Source organism: Suncus etruscus, chromosome 6 (genome assembly GCF_024139225.1).
Source record: "Suncus etruscus isolate mSunEtr1 chromosome 6, mSunEtr1.pri.cur, whole genome shotgun sequence".
NCBI lineage: Eukaryota > Metazoa > Chordata > Mammalia > Eulipotyphla > Soricidae > Suncus > Suncus etruscus.
Window position 1 is genome coordinate 109389206 of NC_064853.1, and position 24978 is coordinate 109414183.

At 39.1% G+C, this 24978-nt stretch overlaps 1 protein-coding gene across 2 annotated transcripts in view; it reads right to left on the reverse strand.

The window, feature by feature from the left end:
- The window catches only part of CCDC50 (coiled-coil domain containing 50), a 68531-nt gene extending 44985 nt beyond the window's left edge, over positions 1-23546 (reverse strand). For both annotated transcript variants that reach the window (XM_049775983.1, XM_049775982.1), the window contains exon 1: positions 23486-23546. In XM_049775983.1, the coding sequence (XP_049631940.1) occupies positions 23486-23534 (49 nt within the window). In that variant the 5' untranslated portion in view covers positions 23535-23546. The remainder of the gene's footprint in view (positions 1-23485) is intronic.
- Positions 23547-24978: the final 1432 nt, after the last annotated feature.

Sequence of the window (24978 nt, forward strand, 5' to 3'; positions counted from 1 at the left end):
ACTAGAGCGATAGTGCATTTGCCTTGCACACAGACAACCTGGAACTAACCCAGGTTGGATCCCCTGCATCCCATTTGGCCCTCCGAGCCTGCCAGGAGTGATTTCTGAGCTATGAGCCAGAACAGTAACCCCGGAACACTGCCAGGTGTGGCCTCAAAACCAAAAAAATGAAAAAAGCACAGCCATGATTAACCTTTGAGCATAAAGCCAAAAGTCAGCACAATTGACTTATCCTTAGCACAGCTGAATATGTCCTACCCCACCCCATCAACCAAAAAAGATGAAAGTCAGTTTACGTATCATCTGGAAACTTACACTAGGAAACACTAAATTATATGAACATAAGTACGGGCTAACGCATGACTTCCAAACACAGCCTCTATATACAAACAAACACACAATTTGGATGATGAGGTTTAGGCCATAACCAATAGTGTTAAGGGCTTTTCTCTTGGTTCTGCACTCAGGAATCATTCCTGGTGGGGCTCAGTACCACCTAGAGTGCAGGAGATAATGCTTAGGTTGTCAGAATGCAAAGCAGCTATCCACTCTACAAGAACTCGACCCTCAAACACACATAATTATGCCCAAATATTTTCAATAAAATTATCACTGAGCACAGTAAACAAACTTTTTTTCTTGAAGAAACAATTTATTCCCAACATTTTACTCTGATGCAATTTATCAAAATAGGTTCTTGAGTTATTTATTTTTTCCTAATCCCTCAAAGTCAAAGTTAAATGAAAAACTCAGTAACCCAAACCACTTTTTTGGCAAGTAAATATATTACAACTAACCACAATCACATTGGATTGCAGGCAAGTGGGTTTTGAAAATGCTGAGATGATATAACTCTTCAACTCAGAAGAACTACTTTAATATCACAGACCATCTACATCATTATCAGAGACCACAGAGTAACAGGGTAACTTAGTGGAAAAGTGAAAACGGCTGAGTCAGATTCTTCCATCTGACAGGATGAAATACTGGGGAGGGTGAGAGGAAAAGCAATAGGGTGAAAAACAGCGATTTTTACTCATCCTGCTACAACTGGCGAACAGAAAAGATTTGTCTACAAGGAATATCTAATTCAAATCATCATAAATGATAAAAAAAAATACAAATGAATATAAACAACTTCACAAGTTTCCTGTGCTGCACACATCTACTTATAGATCAGTGCTCAAAAGAAAGCTACAGAATAAGAAAAATTGTAATAAAGATCTTCTCTATCTTAAGAAAATTCAGGTGCAAATATAAATGTGTATCCAGCCAAAGTATGCTTCTTTTTCTTCTCAAGAAAATCGCATACGGTTAAAAGTTAAAGTAAAAATACACCTGAAGATCACTTGATCTGAGTCATACAAATGATAATCAGAGGATTCTGACCACTTATCAAAGCAGTTACTAAGATGCTCTTCAAAATCCGAATGGATATAGTTCAATGTTGTGTAGGGCAGATACTAGAAAAGATATCCAGAACAAAAGAGACAGTACAGTGAGTAAGAAGCTTGCCTTACACATAAACAACCTTGGGTAGATCCCTTGATTATCACATAAGGTAGCCCTGTGCATCATCAGGAAATCCCTGAGTAAGCCCTGAGCACAACTGGGCATGGCTCCAAAACAAATATAAAATCTTATTAATGAATCGAAACAGATCTGTATGTAGTATTGCAAATATGTTGTCACACTGCATATGGCGACTACTAGTCTTGTGTAGCTAATTCTTTAAATTAGCTAAATGCTAAATGTCTATAGTGGGCTGGGATTACTACTATGAACAATATGGAAGATATAACATTTCTACTATCACAGTTGTTTTACTGCAAAATATAATCAGTTATACATACAAGGGAGTTGGGAAATGGGTGTAGGCAAAAGTACAAAGTGGAGAAAAGGGGATAGGGAGAAAGAGAGATTGTGTTTTAACTAGATTAAAACCTAGCAATATGAACAAATGAGGTTCTTGAGATCTGACTTACATTAGCCACTGATTAATCCTCAAAATGCTTGTAATTTGTTCTATGTTTATATGATGGCATTTTTGCTAACTTTAGCAGGATGAAAATACCTAGAGTTGTCCTACATTTATCAAAGTGTACAGATAACAAAACAAAGTAACTATACATTATAAGTTGGAAAGGAATTTGATTCTAATACTGTCCTTGATACCTTCTTTAAAAGACAATAACCCATTGAGTGTTCCACATCAAAATAATTCAGTGGTTGATGAGTTTGTAAAGGAGTTAATTTCTTTTGCTATCAAATAATTAAAAATGAAAGCTCCACACTTAAAATAATTTATATTTAGTAGGTGGATTTTTAAAATGCCATAATGAAATGTACACAATTAATTACAGTACTTGTAATTGTTTTTCAGTGTTTTTCTATAGTATACTGCACAGAGAACAGGTAATATATGATATTCGGTAAATATTTAATAGCACAAAGATGCAGTATAATGTAACCAGAAATATTCTTACTGTGACTCCAACTCTGGGCTGAGAATCAGAAGCTAAACTGTCACAAGTAACCTAATGTCATTTATGCTTGCTTACTTGCAATGTGAGTAATAACTAACCACTGTTAGGAAATCTGGTAATTGAGTACTTCAGGATACTACAGGAAATATGCATTAAAAAAATAAACTTAGCAATAACACTGACATTTACACTAGTCAGACCTTCTCTGTAGTAGCATTAAATAAGCAACAGTCAACAAAGTTGGTTTCAAAAAAATTTTCCACTAAAAATATCCAGATAGCAAGAATTCATTTCTCCTATTTGATTTCATGTATCCCTAAAGAAACTCCGACCTTCTGACGTTTCACTGTTTGAATGGCACTTTTCTTGGCACTTAAAAAAAGCCCTCAAATGGTTTGGCAGCTCTCAAACGGCTTTGGTGTCTGTTTGTCTTAGCCTAGAAAGAAAAGCCACTCATTCCCTTAAATCTCTGTAGGATGAATGCATGCCCATTAAAACCCAAAAGATCACATCTAACCTAACTTAAGTACACATTTACACCAAAGGAAAAAAAAATCATTTTGGTTCATTGGTTTCATATGAGAACAGTTTTCTTTAGTATTAGCTACTGTAAGTTTTATTTATCCTTAAGTCAAATATTTTCATTTCCAATTTTTCTTCTGCAAGTGACAGTTAAGGCTAATTCTTTCTCATTAGGATTAGTAAATTAATTTCAATTTCAAAGAATTGAGATGTTATTCAAAATTAACTCTCCCCAAAACTCCCTTATCTAAAGATAGTGATCATAGGGGTAAACAGAGCATTCTTTCAGAAATTCAGAAATCTTGCAACATAAAGCTGATAACATCTGTCAGGACTCTATATATTTCCAGTAATCATGCATTATGTAGATCTAAAAATATGAACAAAAAAAGAGAAAATCTTGAAATTTCTGGAATTCTGTTCTGATATGCTGCCATATGCTCAATGATCAGAGTAGTATTTTTCTAAAAGAGATCTTGGGATTATGGGTACAATTATGTAAGTAAATCCTTGTTTTCACTATCAAGGGAAACATGTAGCCTCGAAGATCAGATTTAGCATCTGAGTAACAGAAAAAGATTGCAACATTAAGATTTTCTTACCTGGAAAAGTCTATCCAGAATGAACAAGAAATCAATAGCAAACCGAAGAAAGCTTACCCGTGTTTCAAATTTCACCAAGAAAATTCCACAAAAGATAACAAGGCAGGTTCTGCATAATTTGGGGTGAGGCACCCAGTGGTGCTCTGCTCAGAGGTTACTCCTGGCAATGTGTAAAGGACCATATGGAATGCCAGGGACTGAAGCTGGGTCAGTTGTGTGCACATACCCTACCCACTATACTCTCTCCAGCTCTACATAGATTAATTTAAGAAATGATCCTGTCAAATACTTTCCCTATGTACTTCATTACTGGAGATTATTTTAAACTTTTTGAGAAATAAAGCCTATTTAACTAAGTGGTATTTAAAAGAAAGAAATTTGTATTCATCTTTGTGGTATTTCAGATGTAAACTTTCCATGCTCAGTATTCCCAGTAAAACCTAGAAACTGCTATGCAAGAGAGAAGTAAAAAGTAAAGGTCAGTGGTAAATGTCACCAAGGAAGAAGCTGAGAGATCTATCATACAGAGGTAGAGAGACAATATATTAAAAGGAATCAAGTCTGGGACCTTTGCTTTTAAGGTATTGTCAAGGGATGATTTTTTTGGAGTTACAGTACTCAAGATTAAATGTTGTTTGTTTATAAGTCAAAAAAATTTTCAGCCCTGTTATTTAATCTATTTGAGCTTCAGGTTCCTCAGTTGTGAAGGTTAAATTTGATGAATAAAGGGCCAAAGAACATTTGTCATTAAGAAACATTTCAATAAATAAGCTCAATAAAGAGAAACCATTTTCAGCATCATAAGTGTTACTGAATCTTATAGTTATTTTCTACTATGTATTTGGTGTCTAGTTAGGCCACACTAAGTCACTGATCTATTCATTTCTAGTACTGAGCCTATTGTAGAATAGGCAATCACTATTCCTCTTATGAATGAATGCATACAAATGTTCCCTGGCTAGAAACAACAACAACAAAATTATCAATAGTTTATTCCATTTCAGTAGCTTTAGCCATTTATGTCCATTTAAAGGGAGATAGTTCCTATGCATATTGTGGGTATGACTTAAAGGAAAATCAGTGTGTATAAAATATTTGATAAACTTCACAACTCTGATTTCCTTTTTTTAGGTAAATGTCTAAAATTAGAAAACTGGCATTCTGGGGCTGGCGAGGTGGCGCTAGAGGTAAGGTGTCTGCCTTGCAAGCGCTAGCCAAGGAAAGGACCACGGCTCGATCCCCCGGCGTCCCATATGGTCCCCCCAAGCCAGGGGCAATTTCTGAGCATATAGCCAAGAGTGACCCCTGAGCATCTAACGGGTGTGGCCCAAAAAACCAAAAAAAAAAAAAAAAAAGAAAAGAAAACTGGCATTCTATAAGTCATGCAATTTTAGTTTACTAAAATAAAAAAATCATCAAACTATCATTAAGAATGACAGCTGGCTGGGTCTGGAACAATAGTACAGCAGTGGGTAGTGTATTTGCCTTGTACACAGCCAACCTGGGTTCAATCCCCAGTATCCCATGTGAATCTACCAGGAGTGATCCCTAAGCAGAGCCAGGAGTCAACCCTGAGTACTTCTGGGAGTGGCCCAAAGACCAAAATAAACAAAGAAATATATATTATAAAAGAATGACAGCTGGATAGGCTGTTTTTATTTGGGGGGGAGGCCACACCCAGTGATGCTCAGGGGTTACTCCTAACTCTGTGCTTCAGAATTTCTCTCACTCATTACCATTGTCATGATAGTTATTAGTGTAGTTAACTGCATTCACCAATCTTTGTGGTAAGCTTAATATCCTGGGCTGTTCCTTTCAAATCTCATCTCTATTGTCTCTAGATTTTTTTAAATTTTTTTTTATTAGATCATTGTGAAGACTTTCACAGTTGTATTTCAGGTGTTTAGGGATAGTGAATTAGGGTGATTCCCTCTAACAGTGCTGACCTCCCTCCAGCATAGTGCCCCACATTCATCCCATCCCTCCACCTCTAGCCCCAGGACTACCAGTGTAACAGGTGTTTTTTGTGTTTAGCTTTTCATAGTTTGGGTCTTTGATTGTACTGTCACTGACTTTGGCTTTGACCTTTTTTTGTTCTCACTCAATGTTTCTGAGACTGTTTCTGGCCCCATCCCCCATTTTTTTCTTTATTCAATTTGTAGGAAGACAGAAATATGAGACTGAACAAAATGATTCAAGTTCAATGATTCTATGAAAAAGGTGTGAGCCTCTATCTAGATTATAAATAAAATTAACGAAGTAAAAAGAAAAAGAAAAAAGGGGGGGAGAGGGACAGATGTGGCTTTTTTTTTCCTTTTGCATAGGCACAGCAAATGGAGAAATTAGAAAGGAAATTTCATTGGCCTAAGAGATACAGGGTGTCTCCACCCATGAAGCATATTGTCAATAGACCAACAACATACAGGCTCCGGGCATGTTAGTTGTCCAACCCCAATGTCTCTCTTTATGGTCCCAGAAAATGGTTCTGCTCAATGCAGTTGTCAAAGTCTGTCTTCTGTAGTTAGAGGTCTTGGTTTTGCACAGGTCAAAGGATGAAGCTTAGGATAAAGTCTTTCTTTGTGGTTCCAGGAAAGGTTCTGCTTAGTTGCAGTTGTTGTAGTCAGTTTTCTGTAACTAAAGATATTGGTTCTTGCACAAATCCTAAGGTGGAACATCTTCTGATTTCATCTCACCATTGAGTGGTGAGGTAGGGCAACTGCCCTTGGATCAAGCTGTTTCTGTTTCCTCAGATTCAGGGTATCTATGGACCTACCTTGGAGCAGGTTGATGCCAGGAGAGCATTCAGGCCTTCCCCAGTAAAAGTTTAATTCCTGGTGCTGGTGCCATAAACTGTGCCAGTACCAATGCTGGCATCTGAGATTCGGGGTTGGAAGGTCGATGTTCAGTCCATTGAGGCCTAAGTTAAGTCTCCATGACAAATGTCCAGGGTGAAAGGCAGCTCTGTAGTATAAAAGTTCCTATCCCTATTAGGAAAGAACTTCTTTCTATATGTAAGATTTCCCCATTTTAATATGCCTATGCAAATATCACATGATACTTCTGCTGCATATGGGGGTAAAAATAATAAGTTAACAATCTCTATAACCTGATTTTAACCTGAGCTCATAATCCAACCAAGATTTTTCTACAATAATTTCCTACTAAGCAGATCCAGAGCCATAGCATAGCAATTGAGCTTTTGCCTTGCACACAGCTGGTCTGGGAAGACCCAGATTTGATTCCTGGCATCCCATATAGTCTTCTAGCCTACCAAGAATGCTTTCTGAACACAGAGCTAGGAGTAACCCAAGCACCGCCAGGTATGGCCCCCAAAATAAATAAATAAAACAACACACACCCCTGGGAAGAACCTGCAGACACCGCTTCCACAAACCCATTCTATTCAGCCCTTTTTCTCCCACCTCCCCACACTAGACTATTGACTGCTATGGGATTTGGCTCCCAAGAGACCTTCAGCTAAAGGACACTATCTGACTCCTGACTTCTGCAAACCATTTCTCAGACTCCACAAGACGACGAGACAGGATGAAACTGTGCTCTAGATTCTACTCCCCCAACTATCTCCAAAGACTTAAAGGGAATTTCTATATTTCATTTGTATGTTTCCATAGACACATTTCCTTAGTAGTTATAATTCCTAGTGTCTATTTGCATATGTAGAGGTAGCTTCCCCATCCCTGTTTTGGATCTGTTTAGTAAATTATTGTAGAAAAGTCTCTGGGTTTGGGGGCCGGAGAGATAGCTTGGAGGTAAGGCATCTGCCTTGCATGCAGAAGGACGGTGGTTTGAATCCCGACATCCCATATGGTCCCCCGAGCCTGCCAGCATCTGAGTGTAGAGCTAGGAGTAACTCCTAAGCGCTGCCGGGTATGACCCAAAAAACAACAACAAAAGTTTCTAGGTTTATTATCATACTATTTTCTGTTTTCTCTAAATCCCACAGATGAGTAAGACTATTCTGTATCTATCTCTCTCCCTCTGACTCATTTCACTCTGTCTAATAGTTTCCGTGTCCATCCATATATAGGAAAATTTTATGACTTCATTTTTCCTGACAGCTGAATAGCATTCCACTGTGCATATATACCACATTTTCTTGGGTTTTGTTGTTTGTGATGTGTGCATGTCTCTGTGGTATGAGGTAGTACCTCATTGTTTTGATTTGCATCTTCCTGATTAGTGATGTGAGGCATTTTTTCTTGTGCTATCAACAGCCATCAGATAAGGGGCTAACATCTAAGATATATAAGGTACTAACAGAACTTAAGAACAAACATCTAACCCCATCAAAAACTGAGAGAGAAATGAACAGACACTTCCTCAAAGAATACAGCAGAATACCACCAAATTTAAAAGATCTTCCTTCCCCTAGGGCAAGAGAGATAGCACAGGAGTTAAGGCACTTAGTTTTCATGCAGCAGGTCCCGTTCAATCAACCCTTGCACAGTGCTTCATGCTCTCGCAGCACTGCCAAAAAAATCCTCAAGGACAGAGCCAAGAGTCAGCCTGCATACAGGCAGGTGTGCCTTTCACCCCTAAAACAAAAGATTTATGTCTTGTTTTGTATTTCCCTGTGTATTTTCCTTTGTTAATAAATGGATGTAACATTGGTTTAGAACATGGTATTTTTGAGGAGTGCTTTTTTCACATCTCTAAAAAATAAGGTGACACATTACCCCTACTACCAAAACGCAAAAATACCTCAACTTCCATCTATTGGAAACACTTTAACATATAAGCCCACTACACCTTCCTAGGAACCTCAGTTCTGTGGTCTAAATCTAAGGATTTGTGTTGCTGTTTCTGGTCTCTTGTGGGTTTTTTGGTTGACGTTCATTTTTCCTATATATATATACAGGTGTGAGAATACATAATATTTGGCTTCCTCCTTCTGACTCATTTCACTTAGTAAGATCCCCCAAGTTCCAGGGTATAATTTTGTCTTTTTTTAATAACTTATAGTATGCCAGTGTATAGATGTGGACTCTCTCCTGTTTCTCCCTTTCTCTCTCTCACTCTCTCTCATATTTTCTGTTACTTTCTATCTCTCTTCTCTTCACCCTCTCTTTCTCTTACACACATTTTCTATACCCATTCTTCTACTCTTAGAAATGTGAGTTATTCATATCTTAGCAATTATAAGTACTGTTGGAAAGAACACTAGCATCTATCTTTCTGAATCAGTGTTTTTGTGTTTTATAAATAAATATTGAAGAGTAAAATAATTAAATTATATGGTATTAGTTTTGGAAAAATATCACCATACTGTTTTCAATAAAGGCTAGTACAATTTACATTCCCAATTTCATAAAATTTCCTTTTTCTCCACTGACTCATGAGAAAATTTTCTTTATCTCTTTCTTTCTCCTTCCTTCCTTTCCTTTCCTTCCATCCTTCCTTCCTTCCTTCCCTTTCCTTCCTTCCTTCCTTCCTTCCTTCCTTCCTTCCTCCCTCCCTCCCTCCCTCCTTCCTTCCTTCCTTCCTTCCTTCCTTCCTTCCTTCCTTCCTTCCTTCCTTCCTTCCTTCCTTCCTTCCTTCCTTCCTTCCCTCCCTCCCTCCTTCCTCTCTGTCTCTCTGTCTCTTTCTCTCTCTCTCTCTCTCTCTCTCTCTCTCTCTCTCTCTCTCTCTCTCTCTCTCTCTCTCTCTCTCTCTCTTTCTTTCTTTCGGGGAGGACCACACCCAGTGACACTCAGGGGTTACTCCAAGCTATGTACTCAGAAACTGCTCCTGGCTTGGGGGACCTTATGGGATACCAGGGGATCAAACCATGGTTTGCCCTGGGTCAGCAGCTTGCAAGGCAGAATATCCTGGTTTGAACTCTAGTCTATCTGGCTGTCTTTAAATCTTGGTTGTTGTCCTAATTTAGGTGACTGAGTGTTACTGCTCACAAGCCCCTGCAAATCAAAAGCCAGTAAACTAAATTCTATCATCAGCTCCTTCACCATTTTTTTTTTTTTTTTTTTTTTGGTTTTTGGGCCACACCCGGCAGTGCTCAGGCGTCAGTCCTGGCTCTATGCTCAGAAATTGCTCTTGGCAGGCTCAGGGGACTATATGGGATGGCACGATTTGAACCACTGTCCTTCTGCATGCAAGGCAAATGCCCACCTCCATGCTATCTCTCCAACCCTTCCATCACCATCTTTTAACCTTCCAGTTTATCCTATTAAACAGATGCAGATAACCAAAATTAATCTTCAAGGATCAGTCTTATGAACTTTAATTGGGTGATTATAAAAAGGAAAGGAGAAATGCTTCAGAGATACACTGAATTCCAATTTAAAGGTCTGAATAATATAAGCAGATATGTCAAGTCAGAGTTCAACCTAAGAAACACACTGACAAGAAACCATTTGAATACACAGTCAGAAAGTGAACTTAACATGCTGTTATGGAGAGTTAACAGTCCTTTCCAAAACAGCTTGCTGTTCCAGATGTTCGGATAAATTCAAGATGTGCAGAAGAGAGAACAGAAACCTAAGCTGAGTTATTTTCTTCTATTTCGGGTTTTTTTTTTGGGGGGGGCACACCCAGCAGTGTTTAGGGGTTACTCCTGGCTGTCTGCTCAGAAATAGCTCCTGGCAGGCACGGGGGACCATATGGGACACCAGGATTCGAACCAACCACCTCTTGATCCTGGATCGGCTGCTTGCAAGGCAAATGCCGCTGTGCTATCTCTCCGGGCCCTATTTCGGGTTTTCTAATGAGAACATTTTGATTGTGTTCACTAACACTCAGATATTAATTTTACAGAACTTCATAGTATAAGGGAAAGGATAATATTTTAAAATATTTGGTAGGAAGTGGCTTCTTACAAATAAGAGAACATAATATTTAGAAAAAATCATGGACCTCTCTGTTAGTCAATAAACAAAACAAATTTTGTTATTAATGGGGAGGCAAAAGGGAAAATTATCCTTATATGTCCTTTGCACTTTTGCTACACACAGTTTAATGTCCGGGATTAAAGTTAATGGAAAGTGACTCAGCCTTTTATGACTCATTACAAAAATAAAAGCCAGAAAAGTACAGTGGAGATTTGGTCACACAGGAGCTATATCAGGCAAGAAAATACACACCACACTGTTTACAAAGTTTAGTGCAAATCATTCTACTTATTGTGATATACATTTTCAAGAAGTCAATGATATTTCATTTATATAAACAACAGCCAGTAATATATTTTGAACATAGCAATAATATTAATGAGCTAAAATAGAAACATCTTTAATTAAAAATAAAACTAACTGGGCCAGAGAGATAGCATGGTGGATAGTGTGTTTGCTTTGCATGTGGCCGATCTGGTTCAATCCTCAGTATCCCATATGGTTCTCTGCACCTGCCACAAGCGATTTCTGAGCTCAGAGCGAGGAGTAACTCATTAGTGCCCCCAGTGTGACCCAAAAACTAAAAACAAACCAAAAACAAACCAAATAACCCAAACAAGTAATACTGTCTACTCATGCACTTCAGGTGTGAAAGTCCCAGAGATGCTTACCCAAAACTGACATATGATATGTCCCTACTTTACAAAAACTTTCTAATTAAATGACCTGTTTTAAATTTTTTAGAAATATATAATGCTATATAAAGGTACACTAGCAGCATAAACATCTTAAAATAAAAATAAATAACAAAATATAACCATACCAAAGTTTACTTTTTTTTGTTTTTTGGTCCACACACAGCTGTACTCATAACTTAGTACTTGCTCTGTGCTCAGGGCTCACTCCTGGGAAAACTTGGGTACACTATGGGGTTTCGGGGTTCAAACCCTAATCAGTTGTATGTAAGGCAAAAGCTCTTCCTACTGTACTACCTTTCAGACCCTAACTGTACACTGTAAACACTTTTGTAAAAATAAAATACTCTATCATACCAGTCACCATGTCCCCAAGAGTACCACTATAGGGAAGTTATAACAGACTGTGATAACAACAGAAATAATGTATTTTTAAGTTAAAATTTTTAATGTTTTACCTAAAAAGTCTGAAAGAAAGCATTTCTTTGTTCCTATAAAGTACAATTTAAATAATTTTATGATTTGCTTATTATAAAGTCTCTGCCAAAACTAGTCACTTCACCCTTTGTAGCATGAATGCCTCAAAACACAAAGTCAACAGATGAGTGTGGTTATGTTTCAAAACAAATTATACACTAATTTTAAATTCCAGTTAACTTTCAAAGTCCACAAATTAACCTTCTCTTTGAATCTCAATTATTTATAAAGTATTAAAAATAGCAAGAAGATAAAGGACGGAGTGTATTCTTTGCATGCACAAGACCCTGAACTGATCCTGAGACTCATGGACTTCAACCCTATACCACTACCCCATCGTGGCTCTGGGTAGTTTGGTGGCCCCTGGCATCACAAAGGAGGGAGCTATAAAAGAAAGGTGGGGAAAAGTGTATGAACTACTACTCTCAGTTAAAAACAAGAGTTTGGTGCATAAGACTGTTTGGTCCATGGGCTATCATTGCAAACCTGTGTTGGAGGAACAAACTTCACTTACTAGAGGGAAAAAGAAATGCTACTCTTAACGATTATAAAGAAATAAATTTCAACTACAAAAACTAAAATTAGAGAAAAGTAGGACTCTGCTTCAGAGAGGACACAGTATTCTCTGTGAATACATCCTGAATGTCTTTTTGGTAATTCCATGAGTATAATACCAGTATATGGTTTCCCTACATCATTCTAAAATGGTACAAAGATTCCCCAAAGCCTTTATGTGTAAAATTAAGTCTAGATCTTTAAGAAATATTTAAAAATTACTAGTCTTGGAGCCGGAGAGATAGCATACCATTTGCCTTGCATGCAGCCGACCCAGGTTTAATCTCAAGCATCCCATTTAATACCCCCAGTCTGCCAGGAGTTGATTTCTGTGCACAGAGCCAGGAGTAAGTTATCTCTGAGAGCCACTGGGTGTGGGCCCCCAAAAGAGACAAAAACAAACAAAAATGCCAGTCTAATTTTTCTAAAGAGGAGAGGATACAAAATTGAGAACACACACTGTAACAAATGACAAATGAATTGTCAAATAATACAATCAATAATGTTTACAATTCATTAACCACTAAGAAATGCAAACTTAAGCCACACTAAATGACATTAAGAAAAACAGAAAAAAAAAAAAGAAAAACATCAAATTAATGTACATACATATATATTAAAGCAGCTTTAAAAACTGACAATACAAAGTTTGTGTAAGGATGAAAAGCAATAGAAGTTCATATTCTTGCTGGTGAAAATACCACTTTGAAAAAGCTTACTAGTTTCTTACAAAAGTATACACACTAACTTGATCCAGAAATCCCAGAAATATTATATGTATACACACACACTCTTTCTGTAAGCTTATTTGTGTGTACACACACACACACACACACACACACACACACACACACTCTATAGGCAAATATTTATAACAATTCTACATGAAACCTAGCAGAAGGTTTGGAACCCTAGAAATTCTTTAATCAGCTTCTCACTTTGGGGGGGGGGGGAATTGGGGAAGGGTATTGCACACCCAGCAATGCTCACAGATTACTCCTGGCTCTGTACTCAGGAAGAACTCCTGGAAGTGCTTGGGAATCATATGGAGTGTCAGGAATCAAACACTATTATCACTCTGGCCCCAAAATTCTTTAATCAATAACTTGATAACCAAACTGCTGTGAGAAAGCCATATACAACTCAGCAAAACAAAAATTATATAATTATAATCTCAGGTGTGTGTATAGGTGAAGAAAGCCAAACTCAAACAGGCTACTGACCTGTTTGAATTTGGCTTGTTATCATTTTACCTGAAAGATAATATAAAGGCAAAGGTATATGGGCAGAAAACAAGTGGCTAGGGGAGGAGGGAAAAAGAAGACAAGTTTTGGCAGATTATATATCACTTTTCTGTATCTTCACAGTTGTGGAGGTTTTAAAAATATAATTTGTTAAAATATATTTTAAAATATATTTACTATTTCTATTGAATTTAAGCTATTCCTAATAAAGGACCTTAAAACACCAACTAAGATATAAGAAACTAAAATGTTAATAATACACTGGTTCTGGTTTAATATAAAATTTCTACTGTTTTGGGGGCTGGAACAATATAAAAGTATGTAGGGCCCTTGCCTTGCACACAGCCTACCTATTCCATATGATCCCCAAAATCCACCAGGAGTGATCTCTGAGCAAAGAGCCAAGAGTAACCTCTGAGCACCACTGGGTTTGGCAAAAAAAAAATTTCTACTATTTTTTTTTATTTCAATAAATGGCTACCAAATTTATGCATACATATATTAATGTATTATTATATTGATGACACAAAGTTTTTTTTAAATAACATCCTTTCAAAGAGTACAACATGGAATTTTTTCTGCACTGGTTTTTAAATTCAAATATCTCAGAACAAATAATTGTTAATAAGTAATTCCCAAGATCCTTTTGAACATAAAAACCAATTATCCTTTGTAGGTGTTACCTAAGATCTAGGGTATCCTAATTTTATAGTATTAGATGGAATAAATCATCAGACACTTTTAAATAGGACATCATTTAGAAACATTAATAGTTTTCCCACTGTCTACTTTCAAACTGCAAATGGAGTTCTAGTAAAATTTATTTTCCCCACACTCATCCCATTCCCCAATAAAGATCAGGGTAGTTCACTTAAAACTATGCTCCTGTACTTAAGTATCTACAACTGTTTTCTACATAAGCATTAAAATCTATTATTGCTTTTTAAAAGTAAGGCAAAATCCTCTAGTCTCAAAAAACCAATACTCCTAATAAGAACAGAGGGAAGGTAACAGTTAATTTTTATGACTGACTTTGAGCTTACTTTCATAACCAATTTAATGTTAAAATGTTAAAGTGTACACACATTTAAATACTTTCAGGCTGATTATAGTAGAGAAAAGATTAATTTTGAAGCAGAATTAAAACACTGATCAGAAGATGGACCTCCAGTTCTTTGCCCAACAATTCAGTTTGCTGAATCAAAAAATAGAAAGTTGCAGTCTTAACTAAAAAATAAATAAATAAAACTGTTAATTCACTAACACCCATGACAACATAATATGTAACCAAAAGTCTAAAATTATCCTCTCATTTATAATTTTCAGTAATAATGAATTACATGAATATCGAATCTTACAAATAATGGAGCAATCTGAATACAGAAAAGGGCCAGACAAATAGTACAGGACTTAAAGGTCAATCCCAGTTCTATCACAGATACCGTATCAACTCCTGTGAGAGCAATCAGGAGTAGTCCCTACTGAATACTGCTAGGCATGATCCAACCACCCCAAATAAATAGAAGATAAAAGGATTAAAGGAGGTGAAAAGTACAGAAGAAAATGAAATGGGGAGAGTGGAGAAAACAGAAGCTTGAGAATATTCATTTTTAAATCTTACCAATGTCCAAATACACCAATTACTACTCACTTTTACATCCTGGCACTCAGATTTTCAATTGGAGAATGAAGACACAGTGGAATTTAATTATTTCTACTCTGATCCCTTCTACAAAGTATAAACTAGCTCAATAATGTCGTACATGGGAGATAAACTCAATAATTTGAGTTCAGAGCAGACCCTGTCCTTTAAGTCCTGTTTAAAAAGAATCAATATTAAATAATTGTTTATACAAATAAGGACTCCATTTTTTAAAATTTCATTTATATACTCATGAAAGAAACATCTGAACTATATTTTCTATTGAGCTAGAGGCATTTTGGGTACAAATAAAAATTTAGAATGTACCCCACATGTCGGCCTCTTTGCATAGTTAGTATCACAGTCATGCCACAGGGCATTATTTTTAATGTGGAACTCCCCTCCAACAATTGTTGGCATACAGAGAAGATAAGAAAATTTAAAAAAATATATATCTGAAATTACTTCCAGCTTCCAAATATTATGATGCCTACTTTGCACATGAGGGAAAAATAAAATTATCAGGAAGAAATTAAAATCTGAATGCAGTATTTCAGAAATGTTTTCACTAAAATGTTTAATGATTAACACAAGGTCTGATGAAAGCATGAAATTATTTTTAAACAGTTTTATACGGTTGCACTTATTTATTAACTTAAAATTTTCTATCCTAATGTATACATACATAAATAAAAGCATATATACAATTTATACTCTTTTTATAGGTAGTATATAAGCTGGTTGAATCCTGTTGAAAAAGTGTAGCAGTGAGAAAATAAACACTAGGATAGACGATTAAAAACAGGGAAAACTTGGGGCTGGAGTGGTGGCGCAAGGGGTAAGGGGTCTGCCTTTCCCACGCTAGCCTAGGACGAACCAAGGTTCAATCCCTTGGCATCCCCATATGGACCCCAAGCCAGGAGCGATTTCTGAGCGCATAACCAGGAGTAACCCCTGAGCGTCACTGGGTGTGGCCCAAAAAACAACGACAACAACAACAACAACAAAAAAACAGTGAAAACTTTAATGCTCCTTAAAGAATCTTCTCTCAATTGAGGATCGGGAAGCCTCTATAGGGGGAGCTAGGCAACAGACCCCCACCCCCAGAACTAAGCCCCTCCAACAGGACCATAGGCAGCCTCCCCACTTCAGCCTAGCTTAGGCAGAGTTCAGGGGTGGGCTGGGGAAGGAGTCACTACCCAGTCTCTCCCCCCATCAGCCAGGAACTGGGCTGTCCAGGCTACCATTCACAGCAGACCCCCAACCCTCAGTGTCAGCACCAAATCTTCTCTCAACTGGTGTCCTTCCTCATCTGTCCTCATTTCCCAAACTACTATACTTAGTTTTTCATGATACCATAAGGCTCATAATTTTAGGTTGCTTCTAAGAAAGAAAATGGGGTGCCCAAGGCTGCTGGATAATATTCCATGGTATATATTCCCTAATGCTCAATACCATACCACATAGATTTCTAGAATGCACTATACACAACCAATCCAGAAAGCCCCTCCCCAGTAAAGTAAAGCTTACCCTCACCAACCAAGATTGGTCCAGAAAATGGATAACCTTTGCTGGCTTTAATTTCTTTTCCCTTCTCACTCCCTCTCCATTCTTTTAATTTATTATTACCTTTTTTTTTTATTTTTTTAAGGTCCAATTTCAATAGTAACCCATGGATTGTTCCTTAGAATCTGTTGATATATAAACATAAGTGTATATGTTCGCCATACATCTGTATTAGATATAATATCAATTTCATTGTATAGTCTCCCCCATACAGTGCGTATTAGCATATCACTTCGTATTTTAGACTTGAAAACTGTTTTTAAGAATCCTCTATACACAACTTAATCTATGAGGCCTTTCTCCAGTCGAGTTCACCCTCATCAACCACAATTGGCCTAAGGAAAGAAAAAAGGAAATTTCTATATTAGACTTGTCAGCTTTACTCTTTTTTTTCCTCTTTGTTTGTTTGTTTGTTTTTTGTTTTTTTGGGTCACACATGGCGGTGCTCAGGGGTTATTCCTGGCTGTCTGCTCAGAAATAGCTTCTGGCAGGCACGGGGGACCATATGGGACACCGGGATTCGAACCAACCACCTTTGGTCCTGGATCGGCTGCTTGCAAGGCAAACACTGCTGTGCTATCTCTCTGGGACCCCTTTTTTTTTTTAATTCCCGTTAAGTGTTCTGTCCCATATCACCTGGGTCAACTTTTCAAATGTAATCCATGGATCAATCCTCTGTATCTGCCAAGGTCTGTGCATGAGTGCATGTGTTCATCATACCAATGTCATTTAAATCTCCATCTATAATAGATATAGTCTATGTTGTATAGCATTCTCCTCACCCACTGATCATAGATAACTCCTCTTTTCCTCTTTTGCCCCTTTGCTCACCACCTTACAAACCCTTATCTAGCCCTCCATGTTATTTCTCCACATTTAACCTTTTTCACCTTCAGTCCTTAACTCCTCATGAAGCAGAACATTCTCCTCAGCCCAGCCAGATGCCAACCAGCTCCCAGTGAACAGATTCTCAATATGAATCTCAACATGAAAAGAAACCTACACTCAGCTGCTATTGATCTGCTCTCGGCAGCCCCTCTTCCTTCACCTCCCTTCACCATGAACTTTTGCTTACTACCAGATTTGGGGACTGAGAAGTACCCCACTTGAGGATACTTCCTGATATGTGACTGCTGGGAGCCATCTTCCTTAGACTGGACTAGTAAAACTAAATCACAGGCTGAAGCTGCGTTCCAGATCTTACCCCTTCCCCACCTATCTCAAAAGACTTAAAGAGGACATACAAATCTCCTTTGAATATTTTTTTATGTGGCGGCAATTTCCCCCATTCTCGGGATCTGTTTAGTACAGAATTCTAGTAGACATGGCTTTATTTAGAGGTAATGTATGAAAAAAATTATGGGGATTGTTGGTCTTGATACCTCGTACCCTACATGCATTGTGGCACTGTTCCTTTTTGCATAGGCATATTAAAATGGGAAAAATTTACATATACAAACAAGTTCTTACCTAATAGAGATAGGAACACAACATTTTATGCAGTGAGATCTTACATCCTGAACATTTGGCATAGTGACTTGGCTTAGACTTCTGTTTATCAGACATTGACCATTCACCCCTGAACCATGGATACCATCTACAGAAATAAACAGTCTCCCACACCATTACCAGGAAAAAAATTAGTCCGGGGGGTGGGGGGGTGGAGGAGGCAGAGCAGTGGCGCAAACGCTAGGATGTTTGTCTTGCATGTGCTAACCTAGGATGAACCACAGTTCGACCTCCCTGTGTCCTATATGATCCCACAAGCCAGGAGTGATTTCTGAGCACAGAAGTAATCCCTGAGCATCACCCGGTGTTGTCAAAAAAAGGCAAAAAAAAAAAAAAAATTCTACCAAGGAATCCCCCCCCACCCCACTTCACCTTGGTACTGACTTACTTCTAAGACGATTCTTATGACACCCTGACATCCTAGAAACAGCAATAGTCTGCTTTTAGGGGACAATTCTCTCTAGTGCTACCTAATGGAGAGACGAAACCAGAAGACCTACACACTACCTGGATTTCAATATAGGACCTGTACAGAAACCAGGATCTATAACTACAGAAACCTGACAGCAACAACTGGATGGTGAAGAGCTGTTTCTGGGACCACAGAGAATGACTAAGAGGTTCGAAAACCTAGTATGCCTGGAGCCTGGAGTTGGTCTTATGCCAAAATACTTCAGGGATACGGTCTCCCTGTTTTTAGGCCAAAGGTTTTTCCTTCCAATTTCTCCCATATTTTGCTGTGCCTATGCAAATAACTATAACTGCCACAAACCCATATCATTTTTTTAGTGTATCTCATATCTTAAAAAAATGAGTATTCTATACGTTCTGCTATTGTAGTAACGACTTTATTGGTGATACAACAATTTTCACGAATATAACTGCTAATGATGTCTCCTCTTCTTTTTCCAATTCTGTAATTTTTTATATTTTCTAATTTCTTTCTCTTTTTAATAACTTCACTTTCTGTCATCCTGAAACAAATGTATTATGATCAGTTATGTCAACTATATGACACATTTTTTCTTTAAATAAATATATTTATTATAAAAATATAGGAATATGAAAAAATGTAATGCTGACATTACTGTTTATGATGCTGCTAGTCAAAAGCATTATTTCTGTCCTGGAAAAAGATAAAATAATTATGCTGAAGACAAGAATCTTAACAGAGAATATTGAAAAGTACACTTACTTATTTACGCATTCATTCATGCATTTGATGCATATCCTACATCTGTTTGATCCAATCATTCATACATCTGGTGCTTATTTGCTGTTATGTAGAAGACATGAAGCCAGAAGAGGGTGAAGAAAAAAATACAAGTTTCTCAGCAGAAGGAGATCCAGACATGATCTCATTAAACAACAAAACTTCTATGGAAATTTAAAAAAATAAAATAAAAAATAAATAAATAAATTTGCTCACTTGCCAAATATTATATAATTCACAGATGCTGCCATGTTGACTTATTACACAGGCATACCTTTAGAACTCTGTGTTGATATGATTAATTTAATTTTCTTTGTCACTGGAGTCCAGGACATAAAATGAATCAGTACTTTCTAGCATGTATCAGCAAATGTACAAAACTTCCTTTAGTAATGAAAAAGAATTTGCTTTCAAAATAATCATTTTTCCTTCAAGGAATTAGTCACAAAATACACTGATAAACATACATGTTCTCACACAATTAGCCAACTGTGGAGATACTGAAACTTCTCATTTAAAGAACAGTAAAGTACACAATACATGATAAATGGCCTTACTACTGAGGAAGAACGGGCAGACAATACAGGAGAATATGGGAGGATTGAAATGTATGTGGTAACTAACTAAAATTGGGGAAACTGCAAGGGAGGCCAGAGCAATAATAGTACATTAGGTCTGATGCTTGCCTTATACACAGCCAACCCAGGTTCAATCTCCAGCACATCAGTCATGTTTCCCCAAATCTGCCAAGAATAATTTCTGAGCAGAGTCAGAAATAATCCAGGAGCACTCCCAGGTGTGACCCCCAAACAAAAACAAAAACAAACAAATAAAATCTGCTAAAGATTGATTTAGTTAAAGGTGATGTAAGATGGTTTTGATGTAATGCACTGTGAACAAAACTTTATGATAACACAACTTTATTAGATTTTTAAAAAAAAAAGTAATGAGCAAGCAGTTTAAGTAGTGATATAGTATGGAAAGATTGAAAAGGGGAGAATAAAAGTAAAAGGGGAGAGTCTGGACTTTCAAATATAGATTTGTCAACTGATTATAAGTGCTTGTTTTGGGAGCAAGAAATAGTACAGCAGGTTAGGTATTTCCCTTGCATTCAGTTCATCTGCTGGTCCCCTCAGCACTGTCAGAATTGATTCCTGAGCACAGAGCCAACAATTAGATTAGCCCTAAGCATAGCTAGGTATGGCCCACCACCGCTCTGCTCTAAAAGCTGCTTATCTTTAGAAAAGTACATACCAACCTCTGGTGTAAACTTTCTGAATGACTATTGTATGTCTAATATTTGTAAACTACGTCCAGCGTTTGACTTTTATACAGCTCCTAATTTTTTAAAAGGCTGGGAACAATTTCAAATCTGTTCGCACTGAATCTCTAAAGTTTCTTAAGAAATCAAGTATTGTTCGTAAACATTGGCAAGAGCATTTCCACTACAAAAACAGTATGCAATGTTCCAAATATGCTTTTAAAGTAGAACTAAGGATGTGTGTTGACATCTAGTTAGACTTAAGTATTTTCACCTACCCATGCACTTAAATTCCTCCCTTTGTTCCCTATTTTAGGAGAAAGATGTCAAAGTAAAAATATTACCATATTTTCTACAGAAAGATCTGTCCAGAAGATAAAGCTGGCTGCCATGAAACCAAGAAAGCATTAAATTCTAACCTAAAAATAAAATTTTAAAGTATTTCCCTTACTCATATGTCAGCTGTTACTCATGACCTCTATAGAAATGTTCACAGAAAAAAAATGTCAGTGTTCTCTACCAGTTCCTGAAGAAAAAGCTATGAAAGGGGGCAGGTATCAACTCATTTATTATTCTCAATCTTTACTGGGCTTTACCACCAGGAACCCATATTATAATTACCTATTAACCTTTATAAGGCGCAATTTAAAATATGTGCTAGGATATTAAGCAACTTACTAGAAAACTTCCTTTTCAGACTGAACTGGAGTTTTAGTATTAAGAAGTCTCAATGTTTGTGCGTGTATTAGCCAACTGCAGGTATTAATTAGCACTCACCTCTATAATTAGGATCCAAAGACACTGTCTGGAGTAACTGGGTCATAATTAAGTGTTAAAGAACCATTAGTCTTTAATACTGCTCAGATCAAAATTTAGACCACCATTAGGATGTTCCTGGTATATCATTTACTTTGAGAGTCTTGGAACCTTAAAGGTAAAGATATTTGCAAAGAGAATGATGATCTTAAAGGATTTCTGACAACCTTCAAAATTAAATTGCTATTTAGCTCCAACCTCATAAGAAATTGTAACACTAAATTTCCATACCATCTTAGTATATGCAAGCATACCACCAATTATGAATACTGAATACATTTCACTCCAGAATTCATGACAGAATATCCTTGCTTTGTTAGCTGCAAAGTATTTGCTCAACCCTTAGGAATTGCGAGAGGGCCTAGAAGAGAGACAGTACAACAAGTAGTATGCTTACAGACTGCCTATTATGGTCCCACAAGCAGCATTACAAGTGGTCCCTGAGCACAGAGACAGGAATAAGCCCTAAGGACAGTCAGGTGTAGCCCAGAATGCCCCCCCCCATCCAAACACATGCAAGAATATATATGTATTGGTCAGAAACCAGGATACTGGAAAAGTAACACATATATAAGTGAGGTTCAAATTTACTTCGGATATAGGGGCACTGTGTAAAGTTGTGGTGCTACTATATGATTAAATGCTTTGCAGGGTAAGGATATGCTTGAATTCCAATTCTCATTCCACTAATTACCCACCCTCAGGAGCATACTAGACACTGCCTAAAGATACCTTTTGCTGTTGACAGGCAGACACATGCACAAACACACACACACACACACACACACACACACACACACATTCATCCCTCATTTTCACAAGGCCAAGGGGAATCAATTTCAAAGACTATTACTTTCAAAGTGTACATCTAGATCTGCCTTTCCTGTCTACCAGGTTCACAGTGCTTGTGAAAACTACATTTGCATGGAGAAAACCAGAATCATCCATCAGTAAAGCCAGACTGAATTAAAAGGCTAAAAAAACCATCAGTGCTGAAATGTATCAGGCCTAAGTTCTAAATATCTTTTAGAATTCAGCCATTAGTAAGATTTGAATTCTGCCTTCTTGTGTTTAGAACTCTGGAAGGAAAGCATCCTTGGGAGCCGGTGGGATTTGGAGAATAAGGCAAGACAGAGTACCCACAAAGACCACTGGGGTCCAACTGAGCTGTCAATAAAACATGTTCCAAGGAGGTAAAGATTCTTGTATTCAACTCCCAAGACACTTGAGACCACAATGCCCCGCATAAATCAAATGACACCCTCTACTTAGCCACCCTCACAAGCTCCTGACAGCGCTTTGGAGACCCAAGAACCAACAAAGACTTTTTAAAGGTTATGATGGAAACCCAGCATCAGTATCTCAAAAAAAAAAAAAGGCTAAAAGTCTTGGGATGGTCTCAATCAATAGAAAAGGGGGGGAAAATCATAGGGCTCCTTGTTCGATGTCATGCCAGCCAATCCTAAACCTAGCCTTGGACTTGCTAAACCATGAATCCAGATCCCAGTCGGCCAGTCAATCAATCAGTGAGTCCCCAGCTCTCCCTCTATTTTATTTTGGTTTTAATGTGAAAAGTAACATATTTGGGAGTGACCCAAAACCGAGGCGGGCATTGCCAGGACTGAACTTTGCCCTCTGAATATCTTCAAGACAGCCTGAGCCAGCCAGGAAAGCAGGACGAGGGAAAAAAAAAAATAATAATAATAAGTCTGGGAGGTTGGGGCTGAGCGTCAAGTTTCAAAACAAAGGCGCCCCAAGGAGGCAGGAGCCGGGCTGGGCCTGGGGAAAGGACGCTGCTGGCGGGGCTTGGTCCAGCAGCCTCCGGGCACCACCGAGGTCTCCCTCGACGTTGCACTTGCAGCCGGGGGTGCCAACCCTGAACCCCAAATCCCCAGCCTCGCCCCGAATCCTTCCAGGGCGGTAGGTCCCGCCCTGCTGCACGCAGCCTCCGCACCGCGGGCCCGGAGCGCGGGGGTTGGGGGGTCCCCCCGGCAGGCAGGCTGCAGGCAAGCAGGCAGGCAGCGGCGCCCCAGGCCCGGGCCCGCCTGTTACCTTCCTTGACGCCCGGCAGCTTGGACTGGTCGATGCTCACTTCGGCCATGTTGGCCCGGCCGCCCCCACGCGCGGCGCCCAGGGCCCCCACCCGGCGCGGGGACCGGAGGAGGAGGCGGCGAGGCGACCACGGCCGCGGGAGCGAGAGCAGCCCCGCCGCGCCCGCACGACGCCCGCGCCAGCCACCTGCTCGCTCGCTCGCTCGCTCGCGACGCCCCCGGGCCCGGCGCGAGCGCGGAGGGGCGGAGGGGTAGAGGGGCGGAGGGCGACCGGAAGTGGCCGACCGGCCGCTACGGAGGGCGAGAGGGGACAGAAAGGCTCGCGGCGCGGCGCTCCGGGCGTGGGCGGAGGCGGGCCGGAGAAGGGAGGGGAGGGGACGGGAGGGGAGGGGGTCGAGCGGAGAGGAGCGGACTCGCGGGGCGCCGCCGCCTCTCCGCTCCGCTGGCTCCTTTGTGCCCGGGACGCGCCCCCAGCAGAAGGGGACCCCTGGTGCTCTAGCTTTATCTCCTCCCCAGGGTCCTGAGTCCTGTCTCCCTCCCAGAGAAGGGGTGACAGCCTGCCATGATGGGCACACACACACAACACACACACCGCAAACAACACACACACACACACACTGAGGTTCCCAGGGTCCTGAGTCCTGTCTCCCTCCCAGAGAAGGGGTGACAGCCTGCCATGATGGGCACACACACACAACACACACACACCGCAAACACACACACACACACACACACACACACACACACACACACACACACACACACACACACACACACACACACTGAGGTTCCCAGGTGCTGGGTTTCAGATTTGCTGCCCTTGGATGCTTCTATTGAACCTGGCTCTCTCACACATTCGTTGCATGGAGGAATAGAAGGAGAATGAATAATGGGGGGTGGAGTGGGGGAAACCCAAATATTTTCCTCTAAGACTATGAGAGACTCAAAAAAAAAAAAAAAAAATATATATATATATATATATATATATATATATATATATATATATAAAATTTCCTCTCAAACTACTAGAGAGACAGAGACAGAGAGACCAAATCTGGCCCAGTTTACAGAACAGATTTCAACACCAACTGGGGGGAATGACATTCATCAATAACAGGAATGCCGACCACGTCAGACAGACAGACAGACAGACAGACAGACCAAATCTGGCCAGAGGAAGAGACAGATAGACAGACAGACCAAATCTGGCCCAGTTTGCAGAACAAATTTCAACACCAACTGGAGGGAATAGACATTCATCAATAACAAGAATGCCTACCACGTGAGTATATCACTCAATTACATGAAAGTGATGAGCGTCTCTAACACCAAAAGTCTCTAACATCTACAGCAGACCTAGGCTTCCCTCTAATAGACCTTCCTAAGGAATCCAGGACCTCCCCCAGACCTGTACAATCACAGAGGCTTCTAGACACTCACTCCTCTCTCCCCTCCTCGCTACCCACAAATACTAGTTGTGCCTGAGACAGGTCA